The 22386-nt window shown below is 36.9% G+C and overlaps 1 protein-coding gene across 1 annotated transcript in view; it reads left to right on the top strand.

Moving 5' to 3' along the window:
• MUSK (muscle associated receptor tyrosine kinase) overlaps window positions 1–22386 on the top strand; it is a 210533-nt gene that overhangs the window by 69287 nt on the left and 118860 nt on the right. Inside the window, exon 5 of the mRNA XM_056806214.1 lies at window positions 18799–18940. Coding sequence (XP_056662192.1) covers window positions 18799–18940 — 142 coding nt within the window. The remainder of the gene's footprint in view (window positions 1–18798; window positions 18941–22386) is intronic.

Here is a 22386-nt window from a genome sequence, read left to right as displayed (position 1 = left end):
TGGAGAAGTCTATTGCATTTAATTATACCACAGTGTATCAGTCTCTGTGTATAATGTTCTCCTGGTTCTGCTCCTCTCACTCTGAATCAATTCCTGGAAGTCATTCCAGTCTCCATGGAATTCCTCCACTTTATTATTCCTTTTAGCACAATAGTATTCCATCACCAGCAGATACCTTGATTTGTTCAGCCATTCCTCAATTAAAGGGCATTCCCTCATTTTCCAATTTTTTGCCACCACAAACAGTGCAGCTATGAATATTCATGTACAAGTCTTTTTCCTTATTATCTCTTTGGGGTACAAACCCAGCAGTGCTATGGCTGGATTAAAGGGCAGACAGTCTTTTATCATCCTTTGGACATAGTTCCAAATTGCCCTCCAGAATGGTTGAATCAATTCACAACTCTATGAGCAATGCATTAATGTTCCAACTTTGCCACATCCCTTCTAGCATTAATTATTTTCCTTTGCTGTCATATTAGCCAATCTACTAGGTGTGAGGTGATACCTCAGAGTTGTTTTGATTTGCATCTCTCTGATTATAAGAGATTTAGAACACTTTTTCATGTGCTTATTAATCATTTTGATTTCTTTACCTGAAAATTGCCTATTCATGTCCCTTGCCCATTTTTCAATTGGGAAAGGGTTTGATTTTTTGTACACTTGATTTAGCTCTTTATAAATCTGAGTAATTAGACCTTTATCAGAGGTTTTTGTAATGAAGATTGTTTCCCAATTTGTTGCTTCCCTTCTAATTTTGGATGCATTAGTTTTCTTTGTACAAAAGCTTTTTAATTTGATTTAATCAAAATTATTGATTTTACATTTTGTGCTTTTTTTCTAGCTCTTGCTTGGTTTTAAAGACTTTCCTTCCAAAGGTCTGACATGTATACTATTCTGTGTTCACCTAATTTACTTATAGTTTCCATCTTTATATTCAGGTCATTCACCCATTCTGAGTTTATCTTGGTGTAGGGTCTCAGATATTGATCCAAACCTAATCTTTCCCATACCGTCTTCCAGTTTTCCCAGCAATTTTTGTCAAATAGTGGGTTTTGGTTCCAAAAGCTGGGATCTTTGAGCTTATCATAGACTGTCTTGCTGCGGTCACTTACCCCAAGTCTATTCCACTTATCCTCCTTTCTGTCTCTTAGCCAGTACCATATTGTTTTGATGACCACTGCTTTCTAGTATAGTTTGAGATCTGGGACTGCAAGTCCCAGAATGCAAGACTGCATTTATTCATTATTTCCTTGAATATCCTTGATCTTTTGTTTTCCAAATGAACTTTGTTATGTTTTTTTTTTTATTCACTAAAAAAAAATGTGGTAGTTCAATGGGTATGGCACTAAATCAGTAAATTAGTTTGGGTAGGATTGCCATTTTTATTATGTTAGCTCTTCCTACCAATGAGCAATCAGTGTTTTTCCAATTGTTTAGATGTAGTTATATTTGTGTGAAGAGTGTTTTGTAGTTGTATTCATGTAGTTCCTGTGTTTGTCTTGGCAGATATATTCCTAAGTGTTTTATATTGTCTAGAGTGCTTTTAAATGGAATTTCTCTTTCTAATTCTTGCTGCTGAGTTGTGTTGGAAATATATAGAAATGCTGATGACGTATGTGGGTTTAGTTTGTATCCTGCAACATTGCTAAAGTTGTTGATTATTTCTACTAGCTTTTTAGTTGATTCTCTAGGATTCTTTAAGTAGACCATTATATCATCTGAAAAAAGTGATACCTTGGTTACCTCATTGCCTATTTTAATACATTCAATTTCTGTTTCTTCTCTAATTGCTAGTGCTAGTATTCGTCTTTGTTTCACTTTTTATCTTATTGGGAAAGCTTATAGTTTATCCCCATTGCAGATGATGTTTGCTGATGTTTTTAGATATATACTGTTTATTATTTTTAGGAATGACCCTTCTATTCCTATGCTTTCTAGTGTTTTCAATAGGAATGAGTGTTGCATTTTGTCAAAGACTTTTTCTGTATTTATTGAGATAATCGTGTGATTTTTGTTGGTTTGCTTGTTGATATGGTCAATTATGTGGATGGTTTTCCTGATATTGAACCATCCTTGCACTCCTGGTATAAATCCCACCTGATCATAGTGAATAACTCTCCTGATCACTTGCTGGAGTCTTTTTGCTAGTATCCTATTTAAGATTTTTGCATCTATGTTCATTAAGGAGATTGGTCTATAGTTTTCTTTCTCCATTTTTGACCTTCCTGGCTTTGGAATCAGTACCATATTTGTGTCATAAAAGGAATTTGGTAGAACTCCTTCTTTGCTTATTATGTCAAATAGTTTGTTATAGTATTATTAGCTGTTCTTTGAATGTTTGATAGAATTCACTAGTGAATCCATCTGGTCCTGGGGATTTTTTCTTAGGGAGTTCTTTGATGGCTTGTTCAATTTCTATATCTGATATGTGGTCACTTAGGTATTCTATTTCTTCTTCTGTTAATCTAGACAATTTATATTTTTGTAAATATTCATCCATATCACTGAGATTGCCATATTTATTGCCATATAATTGGGCATGATAGTTTTTAATGATTGCTTTAATTTCCTCTTCATTAGAGGTGAGGTCTCTCTTTTCATCTTTGGTACTGTTAATTTGGTTTTCTTCTTTCCTTTTTATAATTAGAATGACTAGTACTTTGCCTATTTTATTTGTTTTTTTCAAAGTACCAGTTTTTAGTCGTATTTATTAATCCAATAGTTCTTTGATTCCTTTAATTTTTAGGATATATAATTTAGTTTTCATCTGAGGATTTTTAATTTGTTTACTTTCTAGTTTTTTAATTGGCAAGCCCAATTCATTTACCTCTGCCCTCCATAATTTGTTAATATGTAAACTCGAGGATATAAATTTCCCCCAGAGTACTGCTTTCACTGCATCCCATAGATTTTGAAAGGATCTCATAGTTGTCATTTTCTTCAATGAAATTATTGTTTCTATAATTTGTTCTTTCACTTACTGATTTTAGAGAAAAATATTATTTAATTTCCAATTAATTTTTATTTGCCCCTCCATGTACCCTTACTAATTATTCATTGCATTTGTAACCATGAAAATGTGGGTTTCAAGACTGTGAATTGCCAAACTGTAAAGATAATTTTTAGTGTCTTGATTTAAATAAAAAATAAGTGGTCTCTATGGGAAAAATTCCAAAATATGAAAATAACCAAGTAAACTGGGTTTTGTGGAGATTTTAATTAATACAAATGAAGGAATTAAGGGAAGAAAGAGAGTAGAGAGATGAGTCATCCTCATTGTCTATACTGCCTTTTATCAGGGTGTAATTACCTTCCCTATCACTTTTGATTAGATCTATTTTTACTTTGGCTTTGTCAGATATCATGATTGCAACTCCTGCATTCTTTTTATCAGTTGATGACCAATAGATTTGGCTCCATCCTCTTACCTTTACCCTATGTGTATCTACCTTCCTCATGTGTGTTTCTTGTAGACAACATATGTTAGGATTTTGGTTTCTAATCCACTCTGTTATTTGCTTATGTTTTATGAGTGAGTTCATTCCATTAACATTCAGAGTTATGATTACCACCTGTGTATTTCCCAAAATTATGATTTCTACTCCAACCATGCCCTTTCTTCTTTCACTATTTCCTTCTACACCAGTGTTTTGTTCTTAATCGGTCCATCTAATTCCCACCCTTATTTTACTTCCATTTCTACCCCTCCTTCTTATTCCCCTCTTATTTTCTTTATGGGTTTTTTAAAACTACCCCCCCATGCTCTCCTTCCCTTGTATTATTTCCCTCCCCACCAGTCTGTTTGTTACCCTTTTATTTCTCTATAGGGCGCAAATCAATTTTCTGCCCCACTGGATTTGATTGTCTTCCTTCAATGAGTCAATTTCAATGCACATAAGAATTAATTATGGTTCAATATCAGGAAAACCATCCACATAATTGACCATATCAACAAGCAAACCAACAAAAATCACATGATTATCTCAATAAATACAGAAAAAGTATTTGACAAAATGCAACACTCATTCCTATTGAAAACACTAGAAAGTATAGGAATAGAAGGGTCTTTCCTAAAAATAATGAAAAGTATATATCTAAAAACATCAGCAAACATCATCTGCAATGGGAATAAACTATAAGCTTTCCCAATAAGATAAAAAGTGAAACAAGGATTCCCATTATCACCTCTCTTTTTTAATATTGTTCTAGAAATACTAGCACTAACAAGTATTTCCTATTTCCAACCTCTTTACCTTTCCAGTGTATTGGTGTTCTCCCCCACTCTCACCATGCACTTCTTTATGACATATAAATTTACCCCATTTTGTTCATTTTCCCATTTCTCTTAGTATTGTAAAAATTAAATTAGTTTCTAGTAATAAAAGTATTATATTTGATGAGGTTTATTAAAGATTATTAGAAATCAAGGATATAAAATAATAAACCACATGCCTAGGGCTGAATAGCCCATTCACAGCCTACTTACTACATGTGGGAATGTTCGGGTAGAGGAAGAGAGAGGCCACAGTAGGTGTTACAGCCAATTTAAATACAAATTGTGATCTCGCCCAGGTGGGAATTCAGGTGAGATTATAGGGAATTCTGGGAAATAACAAGGACTTCTGGGGATTGAAGTCTAAGGTTCAAATCTCCATTTTACAGTATTAATCTCTTTTTTTTGCCTCTAGTTATATATATATATATGTATATATATATATGCATATATATTTAATTTTTATGCATAGATATACCTACATACATATTTATGTCTTGGCATTTCATTCTATGCAATTTATCACTGTTGCCTCTAAGTATAATAATATAATTCTTTTAGCTACCAACAATTTTTAAGAGTTACTAATATCTTCTTTTATTATAGGGATAAATATTATTTTAACTTATTGGGTCCCTTAAAAAAAGTTGTTGTTGTTTTGTTTTTTCCCCCTTTCTTAATTACCTTTTGGTGATTCTCTTGAGTTCTATGTTTGGGCATCAAATTTTCTGTTCAGGTCTGATCTTTTCTTTAAGAATGCCTGGAAATCTTCTGTTTTATTAAATGACCATACTTTCTTCTGCAAGAATATAGTCAGTTTTGCTGGGTAGTTGATTCTTGGTTGTAGACCTACATTCCTTGTTTCCAGAATATTATTCCAGAATATTCTATGGCTTTTGTCCTTCAGTGTAGATGCAGCCAGATCCTGTGTTATCTGAACAGTAGTTCCACAGTATCTGAATGACTTCTCAGCAGCTTGTAATATTTTTTCTTTGCTCTGTTATTTCTTGATTTTGGCTATAACATTCCTGGGTGTTGTCAGTTGGGGATTAAGTAAAGGAGGTAATCTGTGGATTCTTTCAATCTTCACTTTTCCCTCTTATTCTAAATATTTGTGCAGTTTTCTTGGATAATTTCCTGTAATATGAAGTCCAGGATTTTTCTTTTGTCATGGTCTTCTATAAGACGAATGATTCTTAAGTTGTCTCTCCTCTACCTGTTTTCTAAATCTTCCATTTTGTGGATGAGGTATTTCATATTCTCCTCAATTTTTTCATTCTTTTGATTTTGTTTTATAATTTCCTGCTGTCTTGTGAAGCTGTTTGCTTCTAGTTGTTGTATTCTAGTTTTTAAAGACTGAATTTCATCTGGCTTTTTGGTCATCCTGATGCTTCTGCTCTGATTTTCTTTGAAGGTCATCTTTCATCTTTTTTGCCTCATCTTTCATCTCCTTTGCCCCATTTTCAAGCTGATTGATTTTGGCTTTCAAGACACTATTTTATGTTTCCAGATGATTTATTTTGATTTTTCGGTTCTTTTCCCAGTTGTCTTCAGCCTCTCTCAATTGTGTTTTGAATTGTATTTTGAGTTCTTCCAAAGCCTGTGTCCAATTTCCTGGAGTTTCTGTGTTTTTGCTTGGTGTTCCTTGATCTTCCTCTTTTACATTTGCTCTTTGTTCATTGCCTGGATAGCAGCTGTTGATTGTAATTTCTCTTTTCTTTTTCTGTTGTTTACTCATATTTCCCCCTTCTTTCCCCCCTGTAGTTGCCTGTAGTTTTGCTTCTCTCATTTTGTGCTGGCTCTTTGATTTGGGCTGTTCTGTCCTGAAGGGGCTTCTTCTCTGTTCTGCTTTTTGGTCAGGTAGTCTGATCTTCCCCAGCTGACAAGAGAAGCTGAGAAGGAGCTGGGCTTCCTGCTCTGTTGTCAAGATTGTTGCCTGTAGTTTGTTGCAGCCTTTGTGCCTTGTAGCTCAGTCAGCAAAGCTCTCAGATTGGTTTGTGGGGGAGTGTTGTTGGAGCTTGAGCTTCTTTGCCCTCTGAAGGCTTCTTATCTGTCCTTATTGATGAGATTTAGCCAATGGGGAGTTGATCTGCAAAGTTGACTGTGCCCTGAATGGGAGGGGGGGACCAAGATGGAGCATTTCAGCTGACACTGGGCTGCCTGCTCTGCACTTCTCCTCCAGCTGCCTTTACGTTGCCTGTGTTCCAAGTCCTGAGCCTGGCACTGCTTTTCTGATAAGGTTCTCCCTCTGGACTAGAGTCCTTTTTTTTCCCCAGAGATTCCAGCCATCACTGGAGGCTCAGAGCTGTGTGTGTGTGTGTTGGGGGGGGGAATCCTGGTACCTTCCTTTTTTCCTTCCCCTTATACCCACATGCTCTAGAGTTTAGGCTTTTGGGGAGGGCACACCTTTTAAGTTGGGTCCAGGAGGAGGGTTCCCTAGCTCTGTCCTGTTGTTAGATTTGGTTTTCAGTCCCCTGGAAGCACTGTGTTTTTGATCAGTGAGGAAGGGTTTATGGAGGTCTGAATTTTTGCTACCTCTAAGCTGCCATCTTGACTCTACTTCCCCCTAGCTATTTTTTTAAAAAGCAAGGAAAAAAAAGAAAGTGAGAAAAATCATACTTTATTTTGTACTCAGAGTTTATCAGTTCTCTCTCTGGAGGTGGAGAGAATTTTGTTTTATCATGGTTCCTTTTAAAATGTCTTGGTTCCTTGTATTGATCAGAGTAGTCAATGCTTTCACAGCTGATCACCATTACAAAATTGCTATTGCTAAACAATGGTCTCCTGATTCTTCACACTTCACTTTGTATCAGTTCATATAGGTCTTGCCATTGTTTTTCTGAAATCACTCCCCTTGTCATTTCTCATAGCACATAGTACTCCATCATAATCGTATACCACAATTTGTTCAGCCATTCCCCAATGGATGACTATCCCCTCTATTTCCAACTCTTCACCCCCCCCCCACCAAAAAAAGCTACTATAAATATTTTGTAAATTATGTTCTTTTTCTTTTCTTTTGATCTCTTTGAGATATAGACCTTGCAGTAATATTGCTGTGTCAAAGCATACACACAGTTTTATAGCCCTTTAGGCATAGTTTCATATTGTTCTCCAGAGTTGTAGGCCCAGTTCACTACTCTACCAATAGTTCTTTAGTGTACCTACCAAAAAAAATTATTATTCACATAAAGTCATCCATGTCAAAATGTTTTAAGGGAACCATAAGTTGAGAACTAGAAACATACCTGGGAAAAAGACCTTCAAGGTTATTTAGTTCAACCTTTTCATGTTTAGGATAAGGAAACTGAGACTGAGAAAGAAAAAATTATGTCTGTGTTTGCATAGCCAATAAATAGAAGTGTCTGGACTCAAACTTGGGTCCCTTGACTCCTCTTCTATTAGTAAGAAAGGGAAAAATGAATAGAGCAATGCTACCTCAAGAGAAAAGGAAAACTCTAGAGGTTCGCCCCATCTTGCATGGAGAAAATAATGTTGAATGACTGGAAAATCTTAAAGAATATATATATATATATATATATATATATATATATATATTGAGAGAAAGTTAGGTATTGTAGAAAAAGCACCACAATTGGTTCCTTTGTTGCTCCTTTGTTATTTACTGTGTATTCTTGGATTACTTGTATCAGATATGGTGAACAGGCCCAGGTCTTTGAACAAATTCTGAGAGAGAAAGAGCAACTGTATCCTGAATGAATTCCCTATAGGAAGTAGCCCTTAGCCCCAAGACATATTCTTACCCTAAAAGGAGAGGAGAAATTTGAGCCCTTGCTGGTAAATATGTTACTGGTTTCTACAGAAGTGGCAGGTGTTAGATATGCTGCCTAGACAACTGCTGGAGATTATCATCAGAGGACCTGCATTTGATATATTCCGTGAGTTAAAAATGGAAAACCTGCCTATTAAAGTACATTAATAGTTGAGAACACTAGCTCATTGTTGGGAGTACGGGTGTGCCAAGGATCTTCACATCAAGTTACTAATTGCAATGTGGGAGCAGGGACTGAAATTATTTCCAACAGATGCCACAAATGACACAGTAGGAAGTGGCAATTAGAGACAGTGACTTCATAGGGCTTGAACCACAGAACCATGAACCAAGGAGACCTTAAATGATGAACTATTATTGTAATAATTATGGCAGGACTAATTTCCCAGTTCCATCTGATAAAACTGGTCAGAAAAAAAAAAAACACATTGAAAAAGTCAAAAGAAATGAGAGTTAACCTATAAAAGGACCCCATGCAACCATGCTAAGGGAGGATTTGACCAAAAACATAGATCATAGATTTAGAGCTAGAAATGACCTTAAATGTAATTTATCCTAATCTCTTCATTTTACAGGTGAGAAATTGAGGCCTATAGAGATGAAGTAACTTGCCCAATATCATAGATATTAAGTATCAGAGTCAGGATCTGAACCTACGTACCCCAAAGTCAAGTGCAGAGTTCTTTCATACAGGCCTTGAAAGTTGCCCTTTAGATTGGTGTTCAGTTCCCTAATTATGTTAGAATTGGAGAAATTCCAACTTAGGGGTCAAGAAGAACAACTGCTGGAACGGAATCAAGGAGGAGGTGGTTTGTTGTTATCTATGTCAGCATGGTATTATGTTTGTGTCTTAATACCCTCAAGCCAAGAACCAAAAATATGTTATTCCAATAATTGTATTCTCTAGGCAGCTATAAGGAAGTGGTAAAAGGACTTGAGGTAAGAGCTGTCCAATCTAATGTTTCTCACATTCCCTCCATTCTAAAAAGTGCTAGAGATATTTCTGATCATTAGTTGTCAAAAACTCATAACAAATTTCATTAACATAAAGAATCTTAATGAACTTATAGCCATAGGATCGTGGTATTATGATGAATAAAAATTCTGAGAGAGAGTGTGTTTTAGGTAAAAAAAAATCAATCTATTGATTTGACTAGCAATAATCAATAAATTAATGGTCAGTGATTTCTCCCAGTGATCAAAGATAGATTCATTTAGTTTCTTGAGTTATTAAATACAATTTTGGAATCTTGTTATTTAGACATCCCCAAGATATCTCTTACTGGTGAATATATAATGAAGCTATGGGCTTGTTTTTCCAAACCTGACCTGATCCCATGACATGATGGAGAAAAATCACATGCCTAATAGTAGGATTCTAATATCCTTGCTGATCTAGATGAGGAAAGCAGATTAAGCTTGTCCAGGATTGAATTCATTCATCCTAATGGAGGAATCAAAGATACCCCCTAGACACATTTGGCCATGGTCATATTTGGCCCAAACAAGTTTTTTGTTTACTAGACAGAAAGACGTGTATGTCCTCAATTTTAATTATCCCAGTTTTAGAAGCTGCCTTAAGGAAAGGAATGAAAATGTATTCCTAGGATTATCAGGAAAAGGAATGAGGGAAAAGGATTAAAAAATCCATTTCAGAGAGGGCAGCTAAGAGACTCAATGGATTGAGAGCCAGACCTAGAGATGGGAAGTCAAGGTCCAGATCTGGTCACAGCCACTTCCTTGCTGTGTGATTATGGGCAAATTATTTAAATAGAAAAACCACATATTAACCACTTCATAGGTTCCATTCATAGGAATTAAATTTAAATGGTTTGATTAAAATATATGAAAATTATAAATAATATGGCAGTCCCCAATTTAAAGTATTATTGCTCAAAGTAGAAATTACTTTTTTTTAAATTTTAAACATTATTTTATTTGGTCATTTCCAAACATTATTCACTGGAAACGAAGATCATTTTCTTTTCCTCCCCTCCCCCCCTCCCACCACCTTTCCCTCTCCCATAGCCGACGCACGATTCCACTGGTTATCACATGTGTTCTTGACTAGAACCCATTTCCCTGTTGGTATTTGCATTAGAGTGTTCATTTAGAGTCTCTCCTCAGTCATATCCCCTCCATCCCTGTAGTCAAGCAGTTGCTTTTCATCGGTGTTTTTACTCCCACAGTTTATCCTCTGCTTGTGGATAGTATTTTTTAGATCCCTGCAGATTGTTCAGGGACATTGCATTGACACTAATGGAGAAGTCCATCACCTTCGATTGTACCACAATGTATCAGTCTCCGTGTACAATGTTTTCCTGGTTCTGCTCCTTTCGCTCTGCATCACTTCCTGGAGGTTGTTCCAGTCTCCATGGAATTCCTCTACTTTATTATTCCTTTTAGCACAATAGTATTCCATCACCAACATATACCACAATTTGTTCAGCCATGCCCCAATTGATGGGCATGCCTTCGTTTTCCAATTTTTGGCCACCACAAAGAGTGCAGCTATGAATATTCTTGTACAAGTCTTTTTCCTTATTATCTCTTTGGGGTACAAACCCAGCAGTGCTATGGCTGGATCAAAGGGTAGATATTCTTTTGTCGCCCTTTGGGCATAGTTCCAAATTGCCCTCCAGAATGGCTGAATCAATTCACAACTCCAGCGGCAATGAATTAGTGTCCCCACTTTGCCACATCCCCTCCAGCATTCATTACTTTCCATAGCTGTCATGTTAGCCAATCTGCTAGGTGTGAGTGATACCTCAGAGTTGTTTTGATTTGCATCTCTCTGATTATAAGAGATGTAGAGCACTTTTTCATGTGCTTATTAATAGTTTTGATTTCTTTGTCTGAGAATTGCCTGTTCATGTCCCTTGCCTATTTGTCAATTGGAGAATGGCTTGATTTTTTGTACAATTGATTTAGTTCTTTGTAAATTTGAGTAATTAAACCTTTGTCAGAGGTTTTTATGAAGATTGTTTCCCAATTTGTTGCTACCCTTCTGATTTTGGTTACATTGGTTTTGTTTGTACAAAAGCTTTTTAATTTGATGTATTCTAGATTATTTATTTTGCATTTTGTAACTCCTTCTAATTCTTGCTTGGTTTTGAAGTCTTTCCCTTCCCAAAGGTCTGACATGTATACTATTCTGTGTTCGCCTAATTTTCTTATAGTTTCCTTCTTTATGTTCAAGTCATTCACCCATTTTGAATTTATCTTGGTGTAGGGTATGAGGTATTGATCTAAACCTAATCTTTCCCTCACTGCCCTCCAATTTTTCCAGCAGTTTTTATGAAATAGTGGATTTTTGTCCCAAAAGCTGGGATCTTTGGGTTTGTCATATACTGTCTTGCTGAGGTTGCTTGCCCCCAGTCTGTTCCACTGATCCTCCTTTCTGTCTCTTAGCCAGTACCAAATTGTTTTGATGATCGCTGCTTTATAATATAGTCTGAGATCTGGGACTGCAAGACCCCCTTCCTTTGTATTTTTTTTTCATTATTTCCCTGGATATTCTTGATCTTTTGTTCTTCCAAATGAACTTTGTTATGGTTTTTTCTAAATCAGTAAAAAAAAAATTTTTGGAAGTTCCATGGGTATGGCACTAAATAGATAGATAAGTTTGGGTAGGATGTTCATTTTTATTATATTGGCTCGTCCTACCCATGAGCAGTTAATGTTTTTCCAATTGCTCAAGTCTAGTTTTAGTTGTGTGGAAAGTGTTTTGTAGTTGTGTTCATATAGATCCTGTGTTTGTCTCGGGAGATAGATTCCTAAGTATTTTATTTTGTCTAAGGTAATTTTGAATGGGATTTCTCTTTCTAGTTCTTGCTGCTGAGCTGTGTTGGAATTATATAGAAATGCTGATGACTTATGTGGGTTTATTTTGTATCCTGCAACTTTGCTAAAGTTGTTGATTATTTCAATTAGCTTTTTGGTTGAATCTCTAGGATTCTTTAAGTAGACCATCATGTCATCTGCAAAGAGCGATAATTTGGTCTCCTCCTTGCCTATTTTAATGCCTTCAATTTCTTTTTCTTCTCTAATTGCTACTGCTAGTGTTTCTAATACAATGTCAAATAATAGAGGTGATAATATGCATCCTTGTTTCACTCCTGATCTTAATGGAATGGATTTAGTTTATCCCCATTGCAGATGACATTAGTTGATGGTTTTAGATATATACTGTTTATTATTTTTAGGTGAATCCATCAGGCCCTGGGGATTTTTTCTTAGGAAGTTCTTTGATGGCCTGTTGGATTTCTTTTTCTGATATGGGATTATTTAAGAAATCTATTTCTTCTTCTGTTAGTCTAGGCAATTTATATTTTTGTAAATATTCATCCATATCACCTAGGTTGGTATATTTATTGCCATATAGTTGGCAAAGTAGTTTTTAATGATTGCCTTAATTTCCTCTTCATTGGAGGTGAAATCCCCCTTTTCATCCTTGATGCTATTAATTTGCCTTTCTTCTTTCCTTTTTTTAATTAGATTAACCAGTACTTTGTCTATTTTGTCTGTTTTTTCAAAGTACCAGCTTCTAGTCTTGTTTATTAGCTCAATAGTTTCGATTTTATTAATTTCTCCCTTAATTTTTAGGATCTCTAGTTTGGTTTTCTTTTGGGGGTTTTTAATTTGTTCATTCTCAAGTTTTTTGATTTGCATTTCCAATTCCTTGATCTCTGTCCTCCCTAATTTGTTAATATATGCACTCAGGGATATGAATTTTCCTCTAAGTACTGCCTTGGCTGCATCCCATAAGGTTTGAAAGGATGTCTCGCCGTTGTCATTTTCTTCAATGAAATTGTTAATTGTTTCTATGATTTCTTCTCTAACTATCCGATTTTGGAGTATCATATTATTTAATTTCCAATTAATTTTTGATTTGGCTCTCCATGTACCCTTGCTGATCAATATTTTAATTGCCTTGTGATCTGAAAAGGCTGCATTTATTATTTCTGCTTTTCTGCATTTGAGTGCCATGTTTCTATGACCTAGTGTATGATCTATTTTTGTGAATGTGCCATGTGGTGCTGAAAAGAAGGTGTATTCCTTTTTGTCCCTATTTATTTTTCTCCATATGTCTATTAACTCTAATTTTTCTAAGATTTCATTCACCTCTTTTACCTCTTTCTTATTTATTTTTTGGTTTGATTTATCTAAATTTGATATTGGTTGGTTCAAGTCTCCCACTAATATGGTTTTACTATCTATTTCCTCCTTCAATTCTCCTAGTTTCTCTATTAAAAATTTGGATGCTATACCATTTGGTGCATACATGTTGATTAGTGATATTTCCTCATTGTCTATACTCCCTTTTAACAGAATATATTTAACTTCCCTATCCCTTTTGATCAGGTCTGTTTTTGCTTTGGCTTTGTCAAATATCATGATTGCAACTCCTGCCTTCTTTCTATCAGTTGAGGCCCAAAAGGTCTTACTCAAACCTTTAATTCTAACCTTGTGAGTGTCAACCCGCCTCATGTGTGTTTCTTGAAGACAACAAATGGTAGGGTTTGGGGTTCTAATCCAATCTGCTATTTGTCTACGTTTTATGGGTGAGTTCATCCCATTCACGTTCAAAGTTATGATTGTCATTTGTGGATTCTCTGGCATTTTGATATCTTCCCCTAGTTCTGACTGTTCTTCTTTAGCTATCTCCTTTTGAACCAGTGATTTACTTTAGGTCAGTCCCCCTAGTACCCTCCCTTGAGATGCTTCCCTTTATAGCCCCTCCCTTTTTCTGCTTCCTTCCCCTCCCCCCTCTCCTTCCCTCCTTTTTTATACTCCCTCCCCTCTCCCCCTCCTTAATTTTCCTTTCTTTCTTGCCCTAATGGATAAGATAGAATTCAGGATCCCACTGGATCTAGATGTTCTTCCGTCTCAGATTTGATTTCAATGAGAGTAAGGTTTAAGTAATTCCACTTCACTCTCTCTTCCTCTCCTCATATGAGAGTTCTTCCCCTCCCCTTCCCATGTGTATCTTTATATGGGAAAGATTATTCTATTAAGTCCCCTCCTATTTCTTGAAGTAAATCTTAGTATTATCGATGTTTCCCCCCTCCCTTTTCCTTTCTTTGCCCCCACTTTCCCCAAATCTTCTTGATGACCCAATCTTTCCCTATGCATGTTTCTTCTAACTACTCTTATGATGATACAATTTATGAGAGTTACACAAAACATTTTCCCCACATATTAATATATATAATTTGATGTAAATGTAGTCCTTATAGAAGAGAGTTTGACTTAAAGAAAAAGATAAGATTCATCTCCTCTTCCCTTTATTTCATATTTACCTTTTCATGTTTCTGTTGCTTTCTGTGCTTGGATATCAAATTTTCCACTAAGTTCTGGTCTTTTCTTAGCAAATGCTTGGAAATCTTCTATTTTGTTGAATGCCCATACTTTCCCCTGGAAGTATATAGTCAGTTTTGCTGGGTAGTTGATTCTTGGTTGGAGACCCAGCTCTCTTGCCTTTCTAAATATCGTGTTCCATGCTTTGCATTCTCTTAGTGTGTTAGCTGCTAGGTTGTGTGTGATCCTTATGGGAGCCCCCTTATATCTTAAGCTCCTCTTCTTGGCTTCTTGTAGGATTTTCTCCTTTTTTTTGAAGCTCTTGAATTTGGCAATTATATTCCTAGGTGTTGTCTTTTGGGGATTTAGTATAGAGGGTGTTCTATGAACCCTTTCTATTTCTATTTTGCCCCCTTGCTCCAGAACATTTGGGCAATTTTCTTCTATAATCTCCTGTTGTATAGCATCTAGGTTTTTGTTTATCTCTGGTTTTTTGGGCAGCCAATAATTCTCATGTTGTCTCTTCTTCCTCTGTTATCCTGGTCTGTGACCTTTTCAGTGAGATATTTTGTTTTCTTCTAAGTCATTAGTTTTTTTGTGTTTGCTTTATTAATTCTTGCTGTTTTGCAAGCTAACTGTCTTCCAGTTGCTTAATTCTGATCGTTAGGGACTGGTTTTTCTTTTCAGCTTTGTCTGACCTTCTATTGGATGCTTTGAGCTCTTTTTCCAGTTGAGTAGTCTTATCTGTCAGACTGCTGATCTCTTTCTCCCATTTTTCTTTCCAGGTTTCCATCTTTTGGATAAGTTCCAGTTTGAGATTTTCCAGAGCTTGTTGATAGTTTCCATTTTGGGAGTTATGTTCTGATTTTTTTTGGATTTCCTCCTCATTCTCTTCTTTTCCTTGGGTACTTCCACCATAAAAGTTTTCAATAGTCACCTTTTCCCTTTTCTTTCTGGAGGCTTGATTTTGGGCCATGTGAGCCATCCCTTTGGTGGTTTTATTCCCCTTTCCTTTTTGGTCTGGGGTCTGGGTGATATGGGCAGTTTTTCTGTGAATTTAGGTTGCCTCAGACTAGTTCTTCCCAGCCTCCGAGGTTTCTTAGAGCACTGGGTCCCTGATCACAGCCAAACTGCCCAGGTGTTCAGCTGCACCCAGATAATCAGCGCATGGTCCTCCCCTGGTGTTTAGCTCTGCCCAGATGTTCTGCGCAACCTCCCCAAGTACAGCTTCGTGGACCCCCCTGCTGTGGGAAGCAAATCACTTTAAAAGACTGATATATAATAATTTAAGGTCGCCAAGGAATTCAGCTATGTAATTCCTAAATTAAAACTCAAGTCAGCAGTCAGCCTTTTTATGGAGTTTAATTACAAACAGGAGGAAAAAGGTATTAGAGATAGAGAGAGAGAGAGGGAGAGAGAAAGGGGAGAGAAGGGAATAGGGCTTAAATACCCCTTCTGTTTAGGCTGGGCCTAAAGGCCTGAGCCCTTAGATTGCTGAGGCAAAGAAAAGAGATCAGTCCCTATCACTCACGTGACCAAAATGGAGAAACAGTCTCAGGGGCCTCCACCTCAAGCTTCCTTAAGAGCAAGCTTCTCAGAGCACAACCTCTCCAACCAACCACCCAGTCCTCAGACCCTGCTATCTTTAAGGAAAAACATCCAAGTTCCCTCCCCTCAGTTCTCATATCTACCAATCACTGTCCATGTCTTCCCTGTGCCAATGGTGGCTCTAGCTTAACCCAGGACCGCCCAGAGGTCTGTGGCTTTGCACATGTCTGTTGAAGGTCATATTCTCAAATAATTAAATCTTGATCCTTTGCTACAGCCCTTCCTAAATCCGGTTACCCTGAGTAGGGTGGAGATTGGAATAATTAAATTTTGATCTATGCAGCAGCCCTTTCCATTGTTCAGCAAAAGGTTTCTGTCCTAAAGTAATCTTAAGAAGGGAGGAGGAGGAAACTCCCTTGCCAATGGGGTTCACATTCCAATAGAGTTCCCACCATCAGGAAATTCCCTACAAGCATGAAACCTTCCAATGGTGAAATTTCCAACATTCACAAGTCTAATAAATTTTAAGGTTTACACTGCTCAGCACCTGGTTCTCCCGTGAAACCGCCCTGAGTCGTTTTTTCCTGGCAGACCCCAGATCCCAAGGACCCTGGAGTGCCCCCCCCTCAGACAGAGACGTTCCCTACTCACTCGCTGTCCCAGTGAGTGCTTAGGTAGCTCACTCTGGTTTGGTGGTGGAGGTGAGGTGGGGGAAGGGCGGCTCAGTTCACGTTTCTGTGCAAGCTTTCCTCCTTCTTATTATAGTGTGGAAATGTTCAAGCCCCACGTGCCTTCGCCTCTGTGAGGTACTGGGGAGTCCTGTTCCACCAAAGGTGATTTTTATGCTCCTTTGATGTAGTCTATTTCGTTCGGTGCCGGGGAGAGGAAGTGTGTGGCGTCTAGATTGCAGCCATGATTCTAGAAATTACTTTTAATAGCTTTTATTTACAAAAGAGGTAGAAAGAGAATACAAAAGGGTAGAGAAGATATTAGCCTATCTAACTAAATATTGCTCTGGTGCTCAGCTCAGCCAGGACTTGTTGACCTTAATCCAGAATTAAACTCTCTCCAGAAGACAGGAAGGGAAAGCCAACTATCCACTCACCGAAGTTCCCTCCAAGATGCAGATCAAGATTATGACTTGAGCTGAAGGTGACTCTTGAGTCCAACTTTATTCCTAGAGCTGACCTTCTTCTTGAAGCTGATTTTCTTCTTGAAGTCCAACTTCTTAAAGCCAACTTCCTTCTTGGAGTTGTCAACGTGGAATCTAGAAGTCCCCAGTTTATTTAGTTTGGAAGTAGAAATCCCAGGTTTTGACCTTTTCACAGGAGATTTTTCTCCCTGAGGGAAGGTCCTACTTCACTGTTCTAAGGCTAACAGTAGACCTTGAGTTATAGCACAGTAGGTAGGTAGCATGTCATAAGCCAAAGGTCCTGAGTTTGATCCTTGAAAGGGGGATGTGATACAATGGGAGAAGCTTCTAAGGCAAAAAGAGGCATCTGATGGGATTGGCCATCCCCTCTCAGAACTAACTCAAGGGAGAATTCAGTACCATTTTAATTAAAATTCAGTGTAATTTGTTTTAGTAATTTTGCTTTGCCATACTTGTTACCATAGACTCTCCTCCACCTGATGAGCCCCTTGAAAAGCTATCCCAGTGATAAAGCACTCTGACACAGCAACTGTTCAAAACCATACTTTCACTAGCTAACCAGAAGACACTTTAGTTCAAAATATATCTGATCAGAGAGTATAGCAAATAAAATATTTAAGTTATCCTATTGACAGGTCATGTTCACTCTCCCTCACATTATCAAACCACCAGTGGTGAGAGTACAAATGAAGACAATAAGCATAAAAACCATGGAAAAAACGAGGACCATACCCAGAGGAAACATGTATAGCAAAGAATATAGAAGGGCAAGTGCAAGGAATGTGTGTCCAGAGCATAGGTTTGTGATGCATATGATTGTGATGGAAGCAACTCATATTTCCAACACTGTAGAGCTTTCAGTGCCATCTCTTTTTAACACTGCATCTCTGCTCTCCAGTGTATCATTCCTGCTTGGTATCTTAACTGGCCTTATGGTCACTAAGTTACTCTGTACTCTGTACAGCTGTTAGCTATCAGCTATCTGTCATCTCCAGGACCATATGCTTCTCTCTATTACCATCTGCTAGGGGATAGTGACTTGAAAGTATTTGAAAGGGATAACTTCAGTTGTTTTAATCAACAGTCAATGGCAAAGTGCATTCATACCCATTCAGAAATCCAACAAAAAGCTTACAAAATGTTCTAAGCTTCTTTACTTCTTGTGTCCAGTTAAAGTGGGTTGTTCTGAGCAATCAATCTGACTTAAGCTTAGGATATTTAGGATATTTCTAATAAATGCTGTTATTTTTCTAGTTGCGAGATAATTTCCTCAAAACAACTCTGGGACCTTTGAGTAGCTTTCTGTATGCAGGCTGGGGAAATAAGAGGCACCCAAGTTCCTCTGATTTATCATGAAAATAAAATTAGCTTAAGAGCAAATGTTCAAGTGAAGGATACTTTTCACCTTACCTCTCCAATAGGAAAGTGTGGACTCTCTCATTAAGTGGTGTCTTCTCATTATGTTATTGAGTACAACCAGTTCTCTGAAAACAAATTTACATACAATACCCTTTAAAATTTATTCTTAACATCTTTTCCATCACTCTCGTAAGTCTAAAAAATGAACAAGACAATATATCAAGTACTACTTTGTACTATTTTTGTATTTCTGAGATGTAAATGCTCAAATAGAAAACTTAACAGTCAACTCTCATGAGACATTGAGCTGACTCTAATACACCCCAACTTGTAACAGTATAGCACAGATTTGCTTTCTGTTTCTCACAGGAAAATACCCGAATTGCAATTCTTGAATCTGGGAGTTTAAGAATTCACAATGTTCAACGGGAAGATGCAGGACATTACCGATGTGTGGCCAAAAATAGTCTTGGGACAGCATATTCCAAACTAGTCATGCTGGAAGTAGAAGGTGAGTTCTACCTGCCCTTGGCAGCATGAGGTTTTCGAATTCCATTATAGAGGACACATATTTGTACTCAGACCAGAGGTTGGCATAAGAACATCAAACCAAGGAAAATACCAAGTGTGAGACTACAGTTATGGGAATGAAGAAACCAAATTAGGAACAACAGATATAATGTCACCACATTCTATCAAATGTCTAGTTCAGTCATCACTCATTCAACTTAACAAACATTTATTAAGCATTTAAAATGTACAAGGTGCTATAATTGGTGCTAAGGAGATGAAGATAAGAAACAAAATAGCCCCTCTCCTCAGATTGCTGATATTCAGCAGAAACCAAAGAGAGATTGACTTCAATGATTTAGTGGAAAGAGCTCTAGACTTGGGGTTAAGAGAGAAGTGACTTCAAACCCTGTCTCCAAAATTGACTAGTTCTGGGATATGGGCAAATAATTTTGCTTCTTGATTTTGAACTTATAAAAATAGATGCAATGATACTTACAGAACCCACATTAAAAAATTTCATGGTGAATCAAATCAGATAATGGATGAAAACATTTGATAAATATTAAAGTGCTTATTTAAAATTTTCAATGGAACTGAATAGAAACCAGATCATAATTTTGCCAGTTTGTAATTGACCTGGTTCTCTATGGTCTGACCCCTATCTTTCATTTCCAAGCTTATATCCCACTACTTCCTTTTATCTACACATTGCTTTCCAGCCAAACTGGATTACTTACTATTTTCTAGAAATACATTTCATTACTTCCTGCCTTTGTATCTTTATTCACATCACTTACCAAGCTCAAAAGCCTTTAACCACCCATATATTTCTTTCTGAATCCTGTTTATTCTTTAAGAAAATCCAAATCAAATTTTACCTCTTCCATAAAGACTTTTCTGGTCCCACCGCTAGAAATAATCTTTTCCTCCTTTGAACTGCCCAAGCATTTTGTTTGTACCTCTCTTTGTCTGTTCCTCTCATGCACAGTAATCTGGTTCATGGATAAGTGTGTGTGGGAGGTTATAATGTTCCCTACCTGACCACAAAGTCTTTTATGGTAAAGTTTCTGGGTTTGTTTGGTTGGGTTTTTTTACCTTTCAATTTCTCTCAGCATTAAGCCCAGTATTCTGCATGAAATGCTTTTAAAGGTCTGTAGAATGTTGGTTTTATTACTTGCAATGCTTATTCTTGAAAATTGCCCAGTTTTAATGAATTCATTTTCTTTATTAACTTTTAATGGAAATGGGAGCTAATGTAGCTGCCATTTGCTGGCCTTATTAGGAAAATAGTAGGCTTAGTAAAATTATAGGGATCATACATGTGGAGTTGGAAGAGTATCTAGAAGCCACCTAGTCCAGGGTCCTCATTTTATACCTCAGGAAGCTGAAGTCCAAAGAAGTGGAGTGACTTTCCCAAAGTGATAAAGAGAAGAAATATCTGAACTCAGAGCCTATGACTTTGAATTCACTACTCTTTCCACCACATTGCAGCATGTTGTTTCTCAATCACCTAGCAATCAAATCTACAAGGTTGTATCCCTGATGCTTAAACAACTGATTGATTGGGTTGGCTGTTTCAATGGAACAACCACCACAGTAAAACCACCAATTAGTAGCTTAATTAGTAGGCTAACTTAACAAAGCAGTAACTGCTGAATTTTTTGTTCAGTTGTTTTTCAGTCAAGTCCAACATTTTGTGACCCCCTTTGAAGTTTTCTTGTCAAAGCTACTGGAGTGGTTTGCTGTTTTCACTCCAGCTCAGTTTATAGATGATGAAACTGAGGCAAACAGAATTAAGTGACACTTGCCCAGAGTCACACAGCTAGTAGGTGGCTGAGACCATCAAGAAGATGAGTGTTCCTGACTCTAGACACTCTATCCATGCACCCCTAGCATTCCTAACCATTGAATAAATAATACTAATACCATTCACTGGTTTGTCCATAACTTACGAAGCCTTTTCGTATTCATTTTATTCCTATAGAAAAACTACAAGTTTATAAAAGTTGGTTCTCTTTACAAATGAAAAAGACATAGAGCTATAAAAGACCTTGGAAGTCAACTGGTCCAATATACCTCATTTTAGAGATGAAAAAAACAGGCTCAGAGAGCTTAAATGACTTGATGAAGGTCATATAGGTTGTCACTGGCAAAGTCAGTATTTGAACCCAGCTTCTTCAAGCCAGAATGAGAGATAACATATAGCATTGAGAATGATAAAGGGGGGGAGGGAGGATCTGTAGGTAAAGCAATATTATAGAGACAAATGAATAGGACTTGAATGACTAATGATGACATGTTGCTCTTCCTTTCCCACCTTGCTGCCATTTGTAATTTTGCTACTCTTTATTTGTTAATGTTGTAATTGCAGGGGAATGTGGCAGATCCCATATGGCTCTCTTCCTTCCTTCCTTCCTTCCTTCCTTCCTTCCTTCCTTCCTTCCTTCCTTCCTTCCTTTATTCCTTCTTTCCTTCCTTCCTTCCTTCCTTTCTTTTTCTTTCTCTTTCTCCCTCCTTCATTCTTTCCTTCCATCCTTCATCTTTCTTTCTCTTCTTTCTCTTTCTTTCTTTCTTTCTTTCTTTCTTTCTTTCTTTCTTTCTTTCTTTCTTTCTTTCTTTCTTTCTTTCTTTCTTTCTTTCTTTCTTTCTTTCTTTCTTTCTTTCTTTCTTTCTTTCTTTCTTTCTTTCTTTCTTTCTTTCTTTCTTTCTTTCTTTCTTTCTTTCTTTCCTCCTTCCTTCCTTTTATGGCACTGCACACTCTAACACAATAAATGCTAAAGTAGCTGTTTCTTATACCTTAAGCCCCAACATGTCTTTTCTATATTACAAAATTTCTTGATGTGAACCCAAGAAATGCATTAAACTATAAGGGATTTTTGTACCTTTCCTTCCTAGTGGCAACGAAAAGTGTTCAGTGAACTTTAATGCACAGATACTAAATCTTTCTTGTTCAGATTTGTAACATATTATGAGCGAGATGTTTGGAGAGTCTTTTGTAAACCTCTTTAATTAAAAAAATCCATTTACTAGATGGATTTACTACATTTACTAAATCCATTCATTTATTTTGTCTATATAGTCCTTTCTCCATGATGCTTAATAGATTAATAGATTAGCAAAACTAATATAGTGGGAGCAGCTAGGTGGCTCAGTGGATAGAGTTCTAGGCCCAGAATTAGGAAGACTAATCCTCACGAGTTCAAATCTGACCTCAGACGGTTACTTGCTGTGTGACCCTGGGAAAGTTATTTAACCTTGCTTTGCTTCAGTTTCCTCATCTGTAAAATAAGATGGAGAAGGAAATGGTACATCATTACCATATTTTTGCCATGAATATCCCAAATAGGGTCATAAACAGTTAGATAAGACTGAAAAGTGACTCAGCAACAACAAAACTGATTAAAAAAAAGTGTCTAGAATACCAAAAAGGACAAATAGGATAAA

Source organism: Monodelphis domestica, chromosome 7 (assembly GCF_027887165.1).
Source record: "Monodelphis domestica isolate mMonDom1 chromosome 7, mMonDom1.pri, whole genome shotgun sequence".
Classification (NCBI taxonomy): domain Eukaryota; kingdom Metazoa; phylum Chordata; class Mammalia; order Didelphimorphia; family Didelphidae; genus Monodelphis; species Monodelphis domestica.
Note: the sequence above shows the minus strand (reverse complement) of the source record. Positions and strands in the feature narration are given on the sequence as shown.